General features: G+C 39.1%; 1 protein-coding gene across 1 annotated transcript in view; it reads left to right on the top strand.

The window, feature by feature from the left end:
• Positions 1-20,733, top strand: part of PKP1 (plakophilin 1) — a 55,372-nt gene that overhangs the window by 16,481 nt on the left and 18,158 nt on the right. Inside the window, exons 2-3 of the mRNA XM_020782362.3 lie at positions 3,605-3,702; positions 15,934-16,361. Coding sequence (XP_020638021.1) covers positions 3,605-3,702; positions 15,934-16,361 — 526 coding nt within the window. The remainder of the gene's footprint in view (positions 1-3,604; positions 3,703-15,933; positions 16,362-20,733) is intronic.

Below are 20,733 nucleotides of genomic sequence, written 5' to 3'. Positions count from 1 at the left end.
AAGTACAAACCTCAAAATATGCCTGGATGGAGTCCTGGCAGTTAAAGTGCTATCAGTATCAGCTATAACTTTGTAATGCAGATACAGTCTTAAAGTTCCCCAATGGTAGATTATTGCCACAAAATTAGTGAGAACAAAATGGTAGCAACATTTCTGGAGTGAGGATTCAAGTATAGTATATGTGAGACCTCTCAGATTACATGCAGGGACTGGTGTGTAGCTATAAATATCACACTATAAACATTCACACTGCTACTGAATGTTACCTTGTAAAACTATTCCCAGAGGATTAGGACAAAGAAATGTGCAAGTGTACTGTCAGCCTATTCATGAGAGACTTCTCACATAAAAGAATCAGGTGAAGGGAAAATGCAACTTTGTACACTGCCTCCTTGGTCTGTATTCAGTTACTACAAAAACAACAGTGCATTCATTTTATATTAAAGAAATTGTGGAGTGTAAGGTCAAGTTCAGAGCCATCAGAACTAAGGCAGGTAATCTGACAGAATTCTATGTACATTCAATATCAGGACACTGGTTAGTTCTATATCCATTAGGTGAGCTATATACTGCAGAAAAGATCTCAGAGCAATATTTATAATAATATTTATTTTTATTGCGCTCTATACCAGAGCGCAGTCCAATACTAAAAAACAGTTAAAATACAACCATAACATAATTACAGTGATAAAAAGATTCAGTAAGCAATTATCATTCAATAAGGCAATAAACAATCAAAATAGCTATAACAACAATATAATAATTAAAGTACAGTAATTCTATCACAATAATTCCCTATTTCACAACTTCATAACAACCGTGTGGGTATGGGAGAATAGGAGACAGCAATTAGTTCAAGGAAAATTGGTTAGGCTGATGGATTAGAGTCACTTCAGGGCTAATGTAGAAATTGTGTTTCCTATAGCTTTATTAGAATTTACTTTGTAAGCATGTAAAAAAAAAATCAGTTGCTTTAAGCATTTGGGGCCATGTGCCATAGTCCATTGATGGGCAATGGGTCCCAGACATATATCCACCCTGAATGTGTACCTTTCTGCTTCATACATCATGGGTAAACTCTCCTTGTATGCACAATGGTTCACTACATGGGTGATCTTTCGGCAGGATTTTGTGCAAAGAGTTACTCGTTTCTCCACTGTGCAGATGGAAGTCCTGTTGCTTTCACTGGAATAGTCTCTGACTTATACAGGTATAAACTGGAGATTGTGGGAAGTGTGATGCCTGCAAGTAGTTATGCTCTATGTTTTCTCACAGAATTCTGGCCTATATGTTTATCATAGCAAACAAAACATTGGTGTCACTGTATCCAGCCTAGATATACGTAATACTGTATTTTTTGCACCATAAGACGCACTTTCCCCCCACAAAACGGGGGTGGAAAGTCTGTGCGTCTTATGGAGCGAAGAAAACAGATTATATTTTCCTGTTTTCTTCTCCTAAAAAATTGGTGCGTCTTACGGAAAGGTGCGTCTTATGGAGCGAAAAATACGGTAGTTGCCATATAAATCATAGAACTGCCTGAATCTGAACCAGTGTACTTTATTACCTTTCTAATCCCACTTTTCTTCCATCAAGGTGGCTCACACAGATTCCCAGTAAGCTTTGCCCAAAGTCAGAGCCTCACAGTCTGGGCAAGATTGTTACATCATCATTGTTACATCAAACCATGCTCACACCGGCGCTTTCTCAAGTCCAGGCACTTTCATAACAGGATGATTCAGACATTGTCTCTGCTTGTAGTATTTCTAATTTCAAAAGGGTATTCCCTGTTTTACAGAGCTAAGCAACAGGGTTTCAAAATGTATACAGATATAAGAATGCTGCTGCTGCTGCTAGGAAGGAAATATGGGATGTGCAGACACACAACTCTGTAATAGATCGAAAGATAACAACACTGTCAACCATCGAAACCTTTCTTCTTTCTGCAGAATTGTACTGTGTGTGATGAATGGGTTCTCAGATTCCTCCTGCAGAAGAGCTCTCACAAGCAAGAACTCAAATAATGCAGTGCTTTATTAAGCACTTCGTGGATCTTCTTTAAATTCCCATAAAATGGAACTTTGCATATATTTAGGATGGTCCCTAGAGGAAGATATGTGTCGGCTTAATTTCCCACCATATGTTTCATTCAAAATTATACACATCTGTAACTTATTTGTAAGAAGTGTCATACAGACCAAATACTTGTGCATCACATCCAAAATTAGATGAATTGTCCAACAGTTTGGGCATACTGTTATTACTTTCCCCTCCACCCATGAACCAAATTTTAATATTTTTCTACTTTCCCCCTGTTCAAGACCTGCAACCGCAAAGAGGCAACTCCCATGTCAGAAACGTGAAATAAATTATTTGATTTATCATTTGTTTAAAAAGTTCCAATAAACTTTTCAATATAATCTAGTAAGAGTAAAATAATTTCTAGTAGAAATAAAATAAGGATGTCTATACTGTATAGGGATGTTATTTTTTAAAAAAAACAGTAAGAATTTACTAATTTCTCCATTTTCACGATGAAAAGCATTTTAGTTTTTTAAAAAAATTAAATTTGAGAAAATGACATATTCCTCCATCCACACACAGGATTTTGATTGGGTAACTATTAAAAAGCTGGTTTCAAACTCCTTTGCAGAATCATATTAATATTGGTTAGGATTATGACTTTTTTTCCCCCTGATGAGCTCCGCCTTTAATTTCTATATGGCAGGTAGATTCAACATGATTGTCTCCATCTAAAAATACTTTTGGGATTGTATGTGGTCATTGCAAATCATAGGGGAAAAAACTTTACAGCTGTTTTCATGTTTGGGATGGAAAGGAGGCTTTAAAATTTGAATACTGAAGACAAGAAAACAGAGATCTTCCCACCCTTGGTCTTGTAATCCTTCTTGATATTGAGTTGCCATGATTTGGGGGAATATATGTTAGCATGGTCACAGATTGGTGATGGGTTACAATTTAATCTACTGTGGGGGGAGTCTCAGTGGAGAGTATCCTATGCCCAGGAATCACACCTCCAAACTTAAATACAAAGAGCATATTATTCTTAAAATATCCTGTGAACTCTGCTTGTTCCTTAGAATTTTATATGCAACACATTAAAAATGTGCTTAATGCTGTGCAATATTGTGATGTTGTTCCTCATATGCAACATATGTTGCATAAATAAATAACAACAATAATTTAATAAGTTGACCTCTGCAAAGTGGCATGCTGAAAGAGTTGTCTAAAAAAACCCAAATGATCATGTAGACGTGAGCAACTTCAGAACTGAAATGACATCTGGCCTAAATTCACCATTTGGCAAATTTTCAAATATTGGTGGAATTTAAAATCTCAAATTCAGCTTCCCCAATTCAATTTTAAATCTACCAGACTATGAATCATAGCTTCTTAGAAAAAATATGCATCTAATGCAGCTGTATCCTTCTAGGAAGAAAGCTTCTCCTTGGTATCCACTGACTCGGAAGGTTTTTTTTTTTAAGTTACTAAAGCAGTGGGAGATAGATACTTCATTGATAGAACTAAGCACTCTATGTGAATCAGAATTCAGAGACAACTAACATTCTTGCTATGTTTGCAGGTTCCATGTATGATGGTCTCACTGATGGTTACAGTTATGGAACAGCCCGTGGAAGCTACTATGCCAAAGCCAACACAGGAAACAATTGGGGCCATTCGGTAAGGTTTTCACTAAGACCCATGGCATACCACTAAGACAGAAAGAAGTGGGAGGGCATGTCATATTCTACAAAACAACCCATAAAGCAAATATTCTAAAAGAGACAACCCCTTTCCTTCACCTCTTTTTTGTTTTTGTATTTTTTTCCATGGCAGCATAGTGCTTATTTGAATCAGCGCTAACACTGTTTGGAGATGACAATTGTTTATTTGCAGGGAGCTGGCACCTTCGTGACTGCCTCTTTACTTTGGATTTAGCGATTATATAGGGTAGAAAATATAGCAAAATGATGCTAGTTGAATCAGAGCAAAATAAAGCGTCTCTGCTGACTGAACAAAAAGAGATGATTCCTCACTGGATTTCCCCCATGCTTTATGTTGTGTAGTCACTGTTGTTTAATTCAGTTTCATTTGTGTCAAATCCAATACAAACTGTGGTTTAAATTACTAATGTAGTTTCCCCACAACTGAGCTATAGTGCATTCGGAGCAAGAAAGATATGCTGTATATATTTCATTTATAACACACCCCCATTAATAAGATCCCCCCCCAATTTTCTAACCCCAAAATTAAGAAAACTTAGCTTTGAGGATTCAGCCTTGGAGCTCAAAATGCCGGACACTTTGTCTCTGTTGAATCTTGAGCCTACAGGCTCTACCTCCAAGGAGGTGTGTTCCAATTGGTTTGTTGAGGGTCAGCTGATATAAGTTCCATAAAGCTCATGACTGGAGGAAGCTAAGTCTCCTGACTGTAGGAAACTAAGCCTCGTGGCTGAAGGAAGCCTGTATACAGAGGCAAGGTATGTGCCGTTTTGTTCTCTCCTCAGCTATCTCAGCTAACTTCCATGCAAAAGATACCCCTCAATTTTTAGGGTAATGATTTTAGGAAAAAGTACCGTCTTATAGATGGAAAAATACGGTAGTTCATATTTCACTCAGCAGCTTATAGTGGATCCCAATTATGTACTCAGAAATGGTTAGATTTGCTGAGGGCCATTTGGAGCAGATATTTCTACTGGGCCCTGGTTTGAGTTCCATTCCCATTCCCATGAGGTAAAAAATGAAACTAAGTTATAGCTCATGACTGAGGATGCTTACACAACTGCATTACCCTGTTGCTATAGGGCAAGCCAAGAATTTGTAAAATTTGTCAGGATCCATCAGAAGCAGGGTTCACAAGAACCCAGTGGTCTTATACACCCCTTCTGACTCAATTGTTCTATGATTTTACGAATCGTACTCAGGAGTAATGACTTTTGGACTAGTTCTATGGGATGTGAGAGTATGCCCTCCTATAGAACCAAAACAGTGAAATAAAACTTACACACAAACTGTAAGACTTATACCTTGTGAGACGAAAAGAGGGATGCATTTCTATATGATATGCTTTCTTGAGAAGTATCTGTTCTCAAGTCCCTACTGGCTATGTAGGAATGGCTCTTCTCTTGTGCCAGGGACTATAATAATCAGAGATACTGAAATCCGAGGAACAGTGTGAACTTGTTTTGCTCATGATTTACAGTTCCCACAGATGGGTAAATTATTTACCCATCTTCTGATATACAATCATATCAGACTGTAAATGCAAATCAAGCAGACAGAAACATGAAGAAATAAAGTGACTGGACTTTAATTAGTTCTCAAAATGTTCAGAGTTGAGGGTTTGTGAATGGGGAGGGTGGAGTGTATTTTTGTGCTTTTTCCAGAGAAACTATGCTTGGCACATATATTCTGGTATAGTCCTTCCCCATGGTTGTTCATAACTGAAAATATAGCCTAATAATATCACATCAGTTTGGAAAATTCTGTGAAATAAACCACCTTATCCAAAGAAATTTCATGTGTTTGATCTGTAAACAGGAAATAGGAGCAGTATACATTTCTGCAGTTGAAACGATTTTGCTCTCTCTCGGTCTCCTTCATACATTTTTCTTAGATTTTACTTTTTTTTTTTTCAAAATTGGCATAAACATTCTCAGGACAAACTATATATTTATCTAGTATACAAGGGAAAGTATATCTGGCATCCAAGGCTAGGGCTAGACTATCAGAGTTGTCTACCTCATGAAGCAGTATCTGTTTTACATTAGCTGATGCTATAATAATTTTTTTTATTTCAAGGATGTCATGAACCTAACAAATAATAGAATCACAAGACTCTGCTTTCATTTGTGCATATCTTTCTCATCTTCTCTCTTACTCAGCATGAGATATACTGTATGTGACTGAAACTTCCTTTTTTAGTTAGAACTAAATAGAGAAACTTTCAGTCTTGTTCTGTATAAGAGATCAGACATAGACACGTATGTCAGTCTGACATCAATTCCTGGAAAGATTTTAGAGAAGATCATTAAGCAGACAGTTTGCAATTACTTAGAAATCAATGCTGTCATTACTAGAAGTCAACACGGGTTTCTCAAAAACAAGTCATGCCAGACTAATTTGATCTCTTTTTTTGATAGAGTTACAGGTCTGGTGGATGAAGGGAACGATGTGAATGTAGCATATCTTTAAAACCCAATTAAAAACATGGCTGTTTATTCAGGCCTTCCCTCCAGCCAACTCTTGATTTTTTTCTTACTTTTCCTTTTTATCTTTACTGCTGTTCTTGTTTGATTATTATGTATTTGTCTATGTTTTATTATTTGATTTTATATTTGGAAGCCGCCTAGAATGGTCCGGTGGGCCAGATAGGCGGGGTATAAATTAAATAATTAAATAAATAAATAAATAAATAAATAAATAAATAAATAAATAAATAAATAAATAAATATCTTGATTTCAGTAAGGCCTTTGACAAGGTTCCTCACGATATTCTTGCAAAGAAGCTAGTAGAATGTGGGATAGCTAGTGCTACTGTTACATGGATTTGTAATTGGTTGACTGATCGAACCCAAAGGGAAATCACAAACGGCACCCTTTGTCCTGGAAAGAGGTGACTAGTGGGGTGCCCCAGGGTTCTGTGCTGAGTCCCATTTTATTCAACGTCTTTATCAATGACTTGGATGAAGGAATAGAGAGTATGTTGATTAAATTTGCAAATGATACCAAATAGGCAGGGGTTGCTAATTCCCCGGAGGACAGGATTAAAATTCAAAATGACCCTGACAGATTAGTCTTAGGCCAAAACTAGCAAAATGAATTTCAACAGGGAGAAATGTGAGGTCCTACAGCTAGGCAGAAAAAATAAACTGCACAGATATAGGATGGAAGACACCTGGCTACACAACAGTACCTGTGAAAGGGATCTAGGAGTCTTGGTAGACCACAAACTGAACATGAGTCAGCAGTGTGATGCGGCGGCCAAGACAGCCAATGCGATTCTTGGTTGTATCGGTAGGAGTATAGTGTCTAGATCAAGGGAAGTGATAGTACCACTCTATTCTGCTTTGGCCAGACCTCACCTGGAGTATTGTGTCCAGTTCTGGGTACCTCAATTCAAAGAGGATGTTGACAACCTAGAACGTGTCCAGAGAAGGGTGACTAAAATGGTTAAAGGTCTGGAAGCAGTGTCCTACGAGGAGTGGCTTAGGGAGTTGGGAATGTTTAGCCTTACAAAAAGAAGGTGGAGAAGGGACATGATAGCCATGTTTAAATATTTGAAAGGATGCCATGTTGAGGAGGGGACAGGTTTATTTTCCAGGGCTCCAGAGACTAAGACATGGAGCAATAGTTTCAAACTACAGGGAAAGAGATTCCATCTGAACATTAGGAAGAACTTCCTGATGGTCAGAACTGTCCAACAGTGGAACAGGCTACCTTGAAGGGTGGTGGAGTCTCCTTCTTTGGAGGTTTTTAAGCAGAGGCTGTTGATGGATGTTCCCGCATGGTGGGGGATTGGACTGGGTGGCCTCAGTCTCTTCCAACTGTATGACTCTATGACACATGTTAATATATGAAAGCTCCTGCCCATTCGGCTTCATGATAATGTCACAACACAGCATCATCTGGAAGCCATTTAGATGCATACACGGCTTCGGTCTCCCATTCTAGAGAATGTTATGAGTAGAAAAAATGTCAGCTTACAGCTATTAAGAATTTGAAAATGGCATCACCAGCATCAATCAACTCACCATAAGCTTTTCCCCTTTTCACTGACCCACCTAATGAAATATGTTGAAATGAAAACCCTAATCCACAATCCTTGGGGGGTTGGGGGCAGACAGGGAGAGAAAAAGCTGGGGGAAGTATGTCCTTGTTCACACTCACATGAATTTACTTGTGTAAATATGTGACATACCTTGGAAAATGTAGCAAAGTGAGTTTTGGAACTGCAAAGTTGCTCAATGTTCCCTTTTAGTCATTTTAACAAGAATCCATTCTAAACAGTAAGAATATGGTCTAAATTTTTTTAAAAAGGAAAAATCATATGCCCCCCAAGCATTTTGGCCTCAAAAACATAATTTTTAAAAATGTAACAAGAAACATTACTTATTACTCAGAAATAAACTGAGACGAGGCAAACACGCACGTGCATACATGCACACGCAGACGGGCACACATGCACGTGCACACACACACACAAACACATAAAGAAGAGACAGGGCCTGCTTGTAGACCACAAAGCTGATTAAAAAGGAAAAGAGGATGTGCATCAGAACTCAAGACCTCCTGACAACATCTCTGCATTCCTGTAAAAATGAAAGAGACACTTAACATTCTGCTGCAGATTCATGCATACCTCCCTGCTTGCATGTTGTCTTCCAGCTAGGCTCACTTTTCCCACATCTCCTTTGCATGCAACAGACAAAATTCCCACAAAAAAAGAGAAGAAAAAGGAGGAAAAATTCCAAAATGTCTTTCTTTCCTTCCTTAAACTGCGAGGTATTTGTTAAGCTGCAGGTGCATGTGATTCCCTAGACACACACTGTCACTTCGTCACTTGCTCTGTGTCTTCCAGCAAAACATCAATAGCAGAATCAATTGGGGGCTGGGGGGGAGGAGAAAAAAGACTAGATTATTGCTGGTGCACTGAATCACTTAGAATAACATTTTAAAAATATTTTAATCCACCAGAGCTAGGTGAGAGCAGCTGTCTTGTCTTCCTCCTATGAATGCAACTTTGTACATCATAATGTCATAACATAAATTTGCTCCCATGGACATTCTGACCAAGGAATATGACACGGCTGCTCTGGGAAGTCAGCCTGCAACATGAAGCAGCAAAAAGCACCTTAAACTAAACTAAACTAAAATCTCCTGCCCAAGATGAATCAGGGAGATTTTTCAGCCCTGCAAAAGATCAGGATCAAACAAACTATGAAAACTAAACAGCTTACATTGCAGTCTAATTGTAAGGAAAAGGAACATTGTTTGTCTAGCATCCTACAGTTTAACGTAAGGAATAAGGAGAGGTTCTGGATGAAACAAAATGTATCAGAGACATGAGAAAATGTAAACATTCTGGGAACTATTTTTCCCTAGTCGCTCTTCAGTCATGTTTATATGGTATGGAACTGGATTGTTTAAACAGTCCAGTGTACACAGTGATTGCCAGCTAGGAAATGCTAAATGCAAATTATTACCTGAAACATGTCAGATCTTTGTGGTGGTGCAGTGGCACATGGGCCTCACTACCAGATGACTGGGGAAAATTCATCAGGGTATGAGAAGCTACAGCATTTGAACCTTCCTTAAGGTCCCGTGGGGGGAGATATCATTTTTATGTGAATTGATTAAGGGCATTAATCTAATAAATGAAAAACCTTTTGATCAGGTCAAGCGTTCAGGAAAATAACACAATAAGAAATAGAAATGTATCAAAGAAAAATTTGCAACAGTAACATTTCAAATGAAGAGGAATAAATGTTTTGCTAGTTTTGCAAGTTTTCCTCTTCCAGGTGTATGTAACCGTCTGGATTGAATTCATTTCACAAGCAGGATCAAGGGTGTGCACGCGCTCATCAATCAGGGTGGTACGCCATCGTATTTCATTGTCTTGGCTTTTCCCTCCAGCCTAAAAGACACTCCCTCTCAACGTGTTTGTGCAAAAAAATTAAAAATTAAAAAATATTCACACCATCTGCTGCTTTAGAAACAAGCTACCAATGGTTTTTAAGAAGTAAAAATAAAATCATACGTCTTTCAGAAAATATTGCTGTTCTAGGTACAGTATGTAAATTGGAAACACCCAGAGCTGTGTTCTGTTTCTGTTTCTCCTGCTGACCTTTTCAGTCGTCTTTGGTACTGCATTTTCTCTGGCCACACAAGATGAATGATAGCAATCCTCTTCTATAAGACCACATCTATAAAGGCGAAAAAAGAGCTAAATATATTATTATGTGCCTTAATTTCTTTGTGAATCATTTTCTCTATCTGAAAAATTGCTGTGATAATTTAATTGCAAGAGTGTTGTCAGAAGCTAATTAAAAATGGAAACAATTAGGTGTACTGTATTTAGTTTAGTGACAAGCTGAACAGGCCTGGATTACTAAAATCATATCTATGAAGTGCTTTCAGGATGCTGATACTATATTATTATCATTATTACAGTAGGAATCTATATTCCATTTCTGCAAGCTAGGAATGATGTTACATGCCCCCCCCCCCAAAAGAAGGTTGGCATTGTATTGACATTAGAGAGTTGCCACTGCGGAAGGACCATTGGATTGCTTTGCACGATCATGGTCTTGATCCTTTCATTGACAAAGGGCCCCCAAGACTTTCTGATTAGCTAATGAGTTGTGGGCTGGATAAAACAACTGTCAGATGGATACACAGCTGGCTACAGAATCATATTCAGAGGGGGATTATTAATGGCTCCTTCTCAAACTGGGTGTAGCCCAGTGCTCAAGTGGTGTAACCCAGGGCTCAGTCCTGAGCCCTCTGCTCTTCAACATTTTTACTAATGTCCTGCATCAGGGGGTGCAGGGAATGCTAATCAAATTTGTGGATCACATAAAATTGGGTGGAATAGCTAATACCCTAGAAGACAGAAACAAAATTCAAAATGATTGAGATAGGCCGGAGCACTGGGTTGAAAATAACAGAATGAAATAACAACAGGGATAAGTGCAAAGTACTGCACTTAAGAAAAATAAACCAAACATATGATTACAAGATGGAGGATACCTGTCTCAGCAATACTACAAGTGAGAAGGATCTTGGAATCATTGTAGATCACAAGCTGAATATAAGCCAGAAATATGATGTGGCTACAAAAAAGACAAATGCTATTTTAGGCTGCATTAGCAGAGATATGGGACGTGGTGGCGCTGTGGACTAAACCGCAGAAGCCTGTGCTGCAGGGTCAGAAGACCAGCAGTCACAAGATCGAATGCACGCAACAGAGTGAGCTCCCATCACTTTGTCCCAGCTCCTCACCAACCTAGCAGTTCAAAAGCATGCAAATGCGTGTAGATAAATAGGTACCACCTTGGTGGGAAGGTAAAACAGGGTTCCCTAGTCACGCTGGCCATGTGGCAATGGAAACTGTCTTCAGACAAGCACTGGCTCTACGGCTTGAAAACGGGATGAGCACCGCCCCCTAGAGTCGGACACAACTGGACTAAAAATGTCATGGGGAAGGTTTATCTTTACTTAGAAGAGATATAGTCTTCAGATTCTACAAGTTACTCATTCCCCTCTATTCAGCACTGAATAGGCCTCATCTTGAGTACTGTGTCCAGTTCTGGACACCACATTTCAAGAAGGATGCTGGCAAATCGGAACAAGTTTAGAGGAGAGCAACAAGGATGATCAAGGGTTTGGAAACCAAGCCCTATGAGGCAAGACTGTAAGAACTGGGCATGTTTAGCTTTGAGAAAAGAAGACTAAGGAGAGATACAATAGCACATTTCAAATATTTGCAAGGCTCTCATACAGAGGAGGGGCAGGATTTCTTCATGACCATCCCAGAAATGCAGCAGTAGGCTCAAGTTACAGAAAGCCAGATTTCGGTTGACTATCAGGAAAAATGTCCTAACTGTTAAAGCAGTAAGACAGTGGAATCAATTATCTCAAAATGTGGTGATTGCTTCAACACTGGAGGCATTCCTTTGATTTATATTTCTCTACTGAGCAGGGGGTTGGATTCGATGGCCTTATAGGCCCCTTCCAACTACATTGTTCTATAATTCTATGATTCTGTGATTCTAAGAAGTAACAGCTTAGGGCTAAACCCAATTGTTAGTATTACCTAGTGTTGATTGTTACTCAGTGGATAAATTTATTCAGTTTATCTATTTAATACATAACATTTCATGAGCATTGACTTTAAAACATTTCTTCATTCAGTGTAACTGTTTTGGATGGGACTAGCAATTCCATCTAGGTCATGATTTTACAAATCTGATAATCTATTTTGAATTAGCAAAAAGAAAGTGGTAACAAAGAAGTCACCATGCTGACATGTCTGTATCATTTAATATTAGCCACCTGCAGCCATATAGACACACTTGAAAGTTCAAGCAGAAACAGAGATTAATCAAAAGCAGTCATATTATATGATAAACTGATATATCTCTTAGGTCACAAAGAGCAGGCAGACACTTTACAGTAGGATTTGTCAATACAAACTTTTTTTAAAAAAAATTAGAAATTCAGCAACAGAATAGGAAGCAAGCGCTTGGCCCTATGCACCCCTCCTTCAGAAACATTTCTTGGTAAATATAAATCATTGTTAAACAATCATCAGCATAGATGTAAATTTTCCCATACATTTATTTCACATCAAGCTGGAAGAGTTCAGCACAATCAGGTTGCTTCTGTATAGAATTCTTCAGGGTATGAAGTATGTTGTTTCATATTTCTGATACCTGAACATGAACTAGTTCTTATGCTTAATCAGCTGCCAATCCTGCTCTCCACCTCCACCCCGCAGCTAGGGTACTGTGAGAACTAGCTTCATGGTGTAGTCTATATGTCTGATGCCTAGGGGCTGTTGCACTAAATCCAACACTTGTTTGGTACATGCGCATATGCACATACACATGTCCCATTTCTATTTCTTGTATTTCTAGTTAACTGTAACCTTGAGGAAGAAGGAGACAGTTATCTCCCTCATAAACACTGTTTTGAAGTTCCCACTGGCTATATTCAAACTTGCCGACTTTGCTGAGTGGTTGTAGAAGAAAAAAGCAGAGTGCCAAGTACAGTATAAGCTTCTTTTGGACATGTGTTGTTTTGCAAGTCAACAATTCCAGCAAAAAAAAAGAAAATACAGAACAACAACTTGGCACAGATGTTGGTTCTGTGGGGCATCTGCTGAAAACAAAACACCTGTTTTCTTTCACATGCAATCGTGGCAAATGTCTAGAAGGTGAGCAAATTAAAGATATTTTTGCAAATGTGTGTGTGTGTGTGTGTGTGTGCATTTATCAAAACGAAGCATCAAATTCTATTTTCTGTTTGCCTGCATTTTGGAAGACAATAACGCTTTTCAAAATGTTCTGCTTTTCATTGCTGTTCCGCTATTAACACAATCGTCCTACTGAAACCTGGGAATTTGGAATGCCAGGTTATTAGCTTTGGCAAGGCCCTTTTCTGTTAAACAAGTCCTCAGATGCAAGTCAACACGAGCCCAGCTTGAGTAGGGTGAGGCACACAAGATGTCTCTTGTAAAGATGTGAAAAAGCAACATCTTTTATGTGAAAAGAGACCCATGATTTTTCTTTTTAAATGCCTGAAATTTTGCTATAATTTATGTTCTTGATATCATAGGGTTTCCTAACTTTCAAGGTTCTGAATTTTATTGTTTTCCAGATCCTCAGTGGCTTTTGTTAATGGATATTGTCGCAGTTTTTTGTTTTATTTTACTTTGCTTCACAAGTCAGTCATAAAACTATAAATCTAGTTTGGCTTGTCATCGTTTTTTTTAAATAATGCAGCTGGATGCTCAGAGAGATGGGTAAGACGTCCATCATTATGAAGAATGATATTTTTTTCTGTTTTCAGCAAAGCTACCATCCCATCTGCATTTTTCTCCCATGAACTCAGAAGAGGGAAGCATAAATGAATGTATGTTTTAACTGAGAAGTATTCCCCAGAGTTACACATCTAAAATAGCCCAATGAAACTTAATTTTTAAGATAATGTTAGAGCTCTGTACGTGTGTATGTGCACATGAGTACAAACATACATGTAATAAAATTGCCTCATTAACACTTCAAATAGGCACTTTGCTTTAAAGGATAAAGCAAAAAAAGGCAAAATTCAAACAGTCAGTGCAATCCAGACTTATAGATGCACTGGCTATATAGAGGAAGCTTTCACTATTTATTGAAATAGCCTCCTATTGGCAGAAATGTCCTTGTGCCAGCTGAGCCCACTACTACTGACTGATCTTAGGAAGCTGTTGATGGAAACGCTGCCAGCAAAACTGTTGTATTGGCTAAGATTTGTCCGCAGAAGAGCCAAAAGAGACAGATAGCCCTTTCATATCTTACCAGGGTGAGGGGAAGGAGTTACAGTAATCTGTTAAACCTAGCTGTTTGTATCACTTTCCTTTTCAATAGGGTGGGCGTGCATTGGAGAAGTTTGAGGTTTTCCTTCTTCTTTTGTTGTTGTTGTTTAGTGATTAAATCATGTCCGACTCTTTGTGACCCCATGGACCAGAGCACACCAGACTTTCCTGTCTTCCACTGCCTCCTGGAGTTGGGTCAAATTCATGTTGGTAGCTTCGGTGACACTGTCCAGCCATCTTGTCCTCTGTCGTCCCCTTCTCCTCTTGCCTTCATACTTTCCCAACATCAGGGTCTTTTCCAGGGAGTCTTCTCTTCTGATGAGATGGCCAAGGATTGGAGCTTCAGCTTCAGGATCTGTCCTTCCAGTGAGCACTCAGGGTTGATTTCTTTCAAAATTGATAGGTTTGTTCTCTTTGCAGTCCAGGGGACTCTCAAGAGTCTCCTCCAGCACCACAATTCAAAAGCATCAATTCTTTGGTGGTCAGCCTTCTTTATGGTCCAGCTCTCACTTGCATACATCTTCTTTTAGGCAGCTGCAAATGTCATTTTAAAACTACACTTTAGAATCCAGCTGATTGAATTTGTGTGTATGATGTGCTATGGATGTCTCATATGGAATTTCAGTACGGCAAGTCATGTTAGCATTAGGAATAGGACCAGCTGTACCTGATGGTGCTGAGTTTCAGACCCCACCCCAGTTTAGAGCCCTTGTTTTCATGTTTTTTCACTATATGCACAAATACGAATATGTACAATTACTTTGAGATACTGTATTTGGGTACAAATCAAAAAATGCAGACTACAAGGAAATGATGATGCTTGAAGCAAATTGATTATGATTTCTAAGACAAATAAATCAGACTGAATCAAAGTGGATGGTATTTGCATACCCCTAATTAGCAGCAATTCACCACTATGACACATTCAATGGCATTTATACCAGCATAAATCCCCAATACAATTCTGACCATTATATATTCCAAGTTTTTAACCATAGAGCACAATTAATTTTTATTATCTACTCATACAGAAAAAAATGTGAATATTCATTAGAAGGTCTTGAAACTTTGCATTGAACTTTAATGAGTATTTAATTGAAGATTAAGGTACCAGAAGTGTGATTTGGGCAAGTGGTAATGGTAGCCCTCAGTAAGACATACATGTGTTTCAGAAGTCAATGCTTATACCTACAGCTGGAATATAGACATCAAAAGCACATGGGACTGAGAGACTAGAGGATTTCTCCCCTTCCCTACCCAATTTCCACTTTTTTTCTGGAACCTGTAAATACACTTTTCTCTTTCAAAGACAAGTTACAACCCATGGTTGTAATTCTGCATTCCATTTACAACTGATATGACTTTCCCTGTGCTTTGTGCCTGAGACAAAGATGGGGAAAAATTGGTGACCAATAATGTGTGAGGTCAGAAAGAACTAGGAAGATGTAGAGAGATGCTGAGCGATGGTATGTCTTCCTACTTGAGACTGCCCCATCATGTAGCAATCTGTGACCAAGGATTATTGCTGATGAGATGGGTAAAGAGGTCAAAGCAGGAACTGATGTCTCAATGATGCAAAAAGACTTTTAGGATTTAGTCATAGACCCATTTCCCTTTGAGTAAGGACCAGTGAACCCACTGGAATGTATCTCTGAGTAGAAGATTCATAGAGTTGACCAGTCAAAGCATTGATCTTCATAGAAGAGATTCCATTTAAGATCTGCTTCGTGCTGCAAAATGCCTTGTGTCTGTAGAGCACATTTGCATCTACTGAAAAACTGTATTTTTTTTTCTATTCTTCCTTTTCTCTTTGCCCTCCATCTTCATCAGATATACAATGGAACCCTCAAAAGAGAAGCAGCAGAGAACAAGCGCTACAGTTCATACAGTCAAATGGACAGCTGGGGCGGCAGAAATTACAACAAGATCTGCAGTCCTACTACCCCCGGCAGTGATTACTGCTTTGTGCAGAACATGAAGAGTAGCCGGAGTGAGCCAGATCTCTACTATGATCCTCCACGAGGCACATTAAGGAGAAATCAGAGTGGCAGCCGTGTCGGTCACAAGGCCAGTCTGCATCGTCACAGCTTCTACAACAACACATCCAACCAAGGAATTACAACCACAACAAGGACGAGCAAAAGAGTTCCAGCCCGCACTTCTTCTTACACTTCCACAAACAAGCATGAAGTGGTTTATGCTCAACCAGTAGCTAGCAAGCCAGACATAGTCTATGGACAACCTCCTTCCACTTCAAAGTAAGTTTCTATGAAACTTTTCTGTTTTTCCAGTTACACGTGTGTCTTTGTGTGCCTGCCTATACACATGCCAGCACACATGTATCTAATGAACTAGACTCTCATCCACAACAGCTGAAACCAGAATACATTTTGTGGTTATTAAGGCCAAAAGGACTTCTTTTTGCTGTAAGAAGCTGACACAGTTACAAATCTGGAATGCCCTGGCTACTTCTGCAAACTTCTCCCAAGAAAGGATTTGTTATTTTAGAATATAACAGCACTGATCCAGTTTATTACAAATCATTCTTTTCAACTTCATCCCTAGAACAATGATTATGTGGGAAATGTTCTCCTCTGCCAATTAACTCTCAGGAGTTGTCCTGATTGTAGCACCCCTCCTGATGGAGTGGTGCACCCTGTAGAACTAGTTCAGACTTGGGAGTTGTCTGTCTTTAAGCATTGGGCCTGGCTGGTGAGTCTTCCTTCCAGTAGAACAGGTTCTGGTTGGGGAGTTGTCTCATTACTAGAACTGAGATTATTAGCATGCTGCTGCACCATTGCAGAAATGAAACATTAATTTTTTTTTGCATTAAAGCTGTTCCACGGGAAGCATGGATCCCACCACTGCTACTGTGTGCTGAAAGAGCACAGGATACACTGGTATTTGGAGACAAAGGTCTCTATAAAAATCTACTGTTGGCTGATGTGTTTCCACTAGATGTTCCTTCTTTGTTTTTGGAGTGCTAATTGTAAGCTTCAAACTGAAGACCTTCACTGCAGACACTAGTTTGAAATGCTAAGCATTAAATTCCACCCCTGCTACAGAATGATACTGAAAATTAAATGCTTTCAGGAGGAATGTAAAGGAAAAAGGCCACATTCAAAGCAGGATAAGATACTAGCATGGGGATGGTAGACAAATACTGATAACATAACTGCAAGACCTCATACCTTAAGAAGAACAAATACAGTGGTGCCCCGGTAGATGATGTTCCATTGAAATCGCTGTTTAGCGAAAAAATCATCTAGTGAAAAGCCTTTCCCCATTGGAATGCATTGAAACCCGTTTAATGCGTTCCAATGGGGGAAAATACCTTGTTGTCCTCTGTATGGAAGAGTATCACAAATACTGGGGCTTTGCTAGGAATTAGGCCAGCTTACATAGATAGTAGAAGATACCTTTTATTATTGAGTCAGTTGGTTTTATTGCAGTATATGACTGATTATCTGTTGAACTCTAGTGACTGCCTTAATGCGGAAAAGTAATTTGTTCTCCTTCCCAGACAATTTGAAATAGCTGTCACTTTGAAGGATCTGCTTCCATAGCTCTATCTAGCTTAGCATCTTTTCCCCCTTGAACAAAGTGCAAGAATCATCAGTGGAACAAATTCTGTCTAAACAAGCAACTGCACTAAATATTCAAGGATTTATTTTTGTATTTATTTGACTTTTATACTGCCCATCTGGCTACCAGAACCACTCTGGGTGACTTACAAAAAAAGGTAAACAATATTAAAGAACAGTGAACACAATAACAATCAAAAACAAAATTAGACCAAATTAGACCAACTAATATAAACTAGCAATGAAGTAAAAACTAAAAAGTAATGGAGAGTTTAAAAACAAGATGGCGGTACAAGTAGTATGTAATGCTGAAACCACCACTGCGTTAAGATGCTGAATACTCCAGGAAAGCCTGCCTGAAAACCCATGTTTTCAATAATCGTTTAAAACTCCCTCGGGGAAAGGGCCAGGCAAATCTCAGGTGGGAGCTCGTTCCAAAGATGAGAGGTAGCTGCCCAGAAGGCTCTGTTCGTGGTCTTCTCTTTCCCTCTCTCTCTTGGGGCCAGTGTTCTCAAGAACCTACCTAGGAAGAACATGTAGAATGGGCAGATCTCATTGGAAGGAGGCGTTCTTCCAGGTATTTTAGCTTACGCTGCATATTAAAAAGGAATTAGTGGACAGCTCATCATATCGGGAACATAGGAAGCTATTTCACACCACATCAGAAACATTGATACATCTAGGTCAGTACTGTCTATGCTGACTGACAGCAGCTTTCCAGGATTTCAGGTTGGCTTCTTTCTCAGCAAAATCCAGAGATGCTGAGGTTGAACTTAAACCATCTGCATGTACAGCACCAGGTCTACATCTGAACCATGGTCAGTCTTTCATTGCTTCACAGTCTTCTCTGACTTGCATGGATCAGGCTTTTTCTCTTCTCCATTAGCTACTAAATGGAATCCACACCTGGGTGTTACCATGCAAGTGCTAAAGTACGTATTCAGTGCATTGGTTCAGGCTGTGGTTTACAGAGTGTCGGCCACAAAAAGCAGAATCCAGCTGAACAATGAGAAATTTAATGGAAATCTGGATCATAAATTCAGATGTTTAATTTTTCCCTCTGGCCTTTTGCATATGCCATTAGAAACAACTAATGCTGGTCATTTCATTTGTGCCTTAAGGATCAAAGATGAACATCTCCTACTCAAGTCACCATGCCTTGAGTGGGGTTTGAGCAAAAGCAGCTGTTGAAATGTGCTCCAGTTGCTCATCAAGGAGTGATTGTTTCCTTCTGTAGTTACTTGGGTTGTTGATCTTACCAGCTGTAAAAATCATCTTGATTAAAAAGGCACGATAGTGGGTATGTCAACACCAGTACTCTATGTGACTCAGTTCGGTACTGACTTTGCTTCATAAATCTATTGCACAATCTGCCTGCGGAATCTGTACCAACATGAAGCTCAAACCTGCAACCAGAGTATCACGCTTCAGTTATCACACTTCACTGCCAGTGTGTCAGGGTGATGTCAATCTTTGATCATCATACAGCTACCTCCTCCTACTTATCACTATAGAAAGAGGAGAGATACAAACATGATGGACGGTAGACACGTATTAAAGAAATTGTCCATTCTGAGAGGTTGCCCTTTTGTTGTATTTACAATATATATTCCTCATGTTTACAGTAAAGGAAACAAAGTGCTAAACTGATTCTGTACTATAAAGGTTTAACAGTTTGCAGAAGAGAATTCTGTCAGAAAGTATAACTTGCTTCAAAAAAAGAAACCAAGTGTTACGTTTTAAAGAGAGACTATAACTTTTTCCAAACTGCAGAAATCATATGGGTGTGTTTTCTTATGAAATACTGTGATGAAACTAGAAACAAAGACCTAGTATGATGATTACTGATTATTCTTTCTTTTTTTGCATGTTGATCCCATTTTTGCGTGTTGATCCCATCTTGAATATCAATACAGTCCATCTCATGTTAGATCATCTTCTTTTCCTACTGCCTTCTATACTGTACTTTCAAGTATTGTTGTCTTCTCCAATGAGTCACAACATGTCCAAAATATAATGATTTCCATTTAGTCATTTCTAACAAGAGTTTAGGCTTGGTTTCAAACAGAATCACTCCAGCTTCAGAATTTCTGCTTGTTACAGTTCTTTAGGTATGTGATATCAGTGGCTCACTGAGGGGTTTTTTATGTAGTATTAACTAGTTTATTTTGCTAAACATAGATCTGGGGAAAGAAACAGGAGTGTGCCTTGAGAGGAGGGAACTGACCCCTGCCATGGTCCCCACATTTGCAAGTTGCCTATTCACAATAACACATAGACAGCTTATTAGTCTCCTCATAATCCATAAACTACCTATGCAATGGGTGGAAGGTTCCAATTTCCAGTTAGTCATCTGAAAATTGCCACTGTGTACCAATCCCCAGAATCAGGAACTGGTCCTACAATTAGCCAAAGTGTGGTAATTATCACTGGCAGTAGATGCGGGCTAAACTGCAGAAGCCTTTGTGTGCTGCAGGGTCAGAAGACCAGTAGTCGTAAGATCGAATCCACGCAACGGAGTGAGCTCCCGTCGCTCAAAAACATGTAAATGTGAGTAGATAAATAGGTACCACCTTGGTGGGAAGGTAAACAGCGTTCCGTGTCTAGCCGTGCTAGCCATGTGACAACGGAAACTGTCTTCGGACAAACACTGGCTCTACGGCTTGGAAACGGGGATGAGCACCGCCCCCTAGAGTCGAACACGACTGACTAAATGTCAAGGGTAACCTTTACCTTTACCTAGTAGATTCTGGACATCATGGAAGAGTAGCAAAATTATTATTTATTTACTCTTCTATTATTTTATTTTTCACTGCCAGTGATAGGTGGGGAGATACACACACACACACACACACACACCTTTCTTCCTCATAGGCTAAAGTAATGTAGTGGTCTTTGGATATAGTACAGTTTGATTTGGGTAGATCATGGTGTGTGAGATCTCAGGCAAGCCCAACCCACCACACTAATGCCATCTGGTTTTATGTGTACATTGAATCCATCCTTACAGGTATAAAGACTGGAATATTCTTATTTAAGTACTGAA

This window comes from Pogona vitticeps, chromosome 4 (assembly GCF_051106095.1).
Source record: "Pogona vitticeps strain Pit_001003342236 chromosome 4, PviZW2.1, whole genome shotgun sequence".
Classification (NCBI taxonomy): Eukaryota; Metazoa; Chordata; class Lepidosauria; order Squamata; family Agamidae; genus Pogona; species Pogona vitticeps.
The sequence above is the reverse complement of the archived record's forward strand: the minus strand, read 5'-3'. Positions and strand labels throughout refer to the sequence as shown.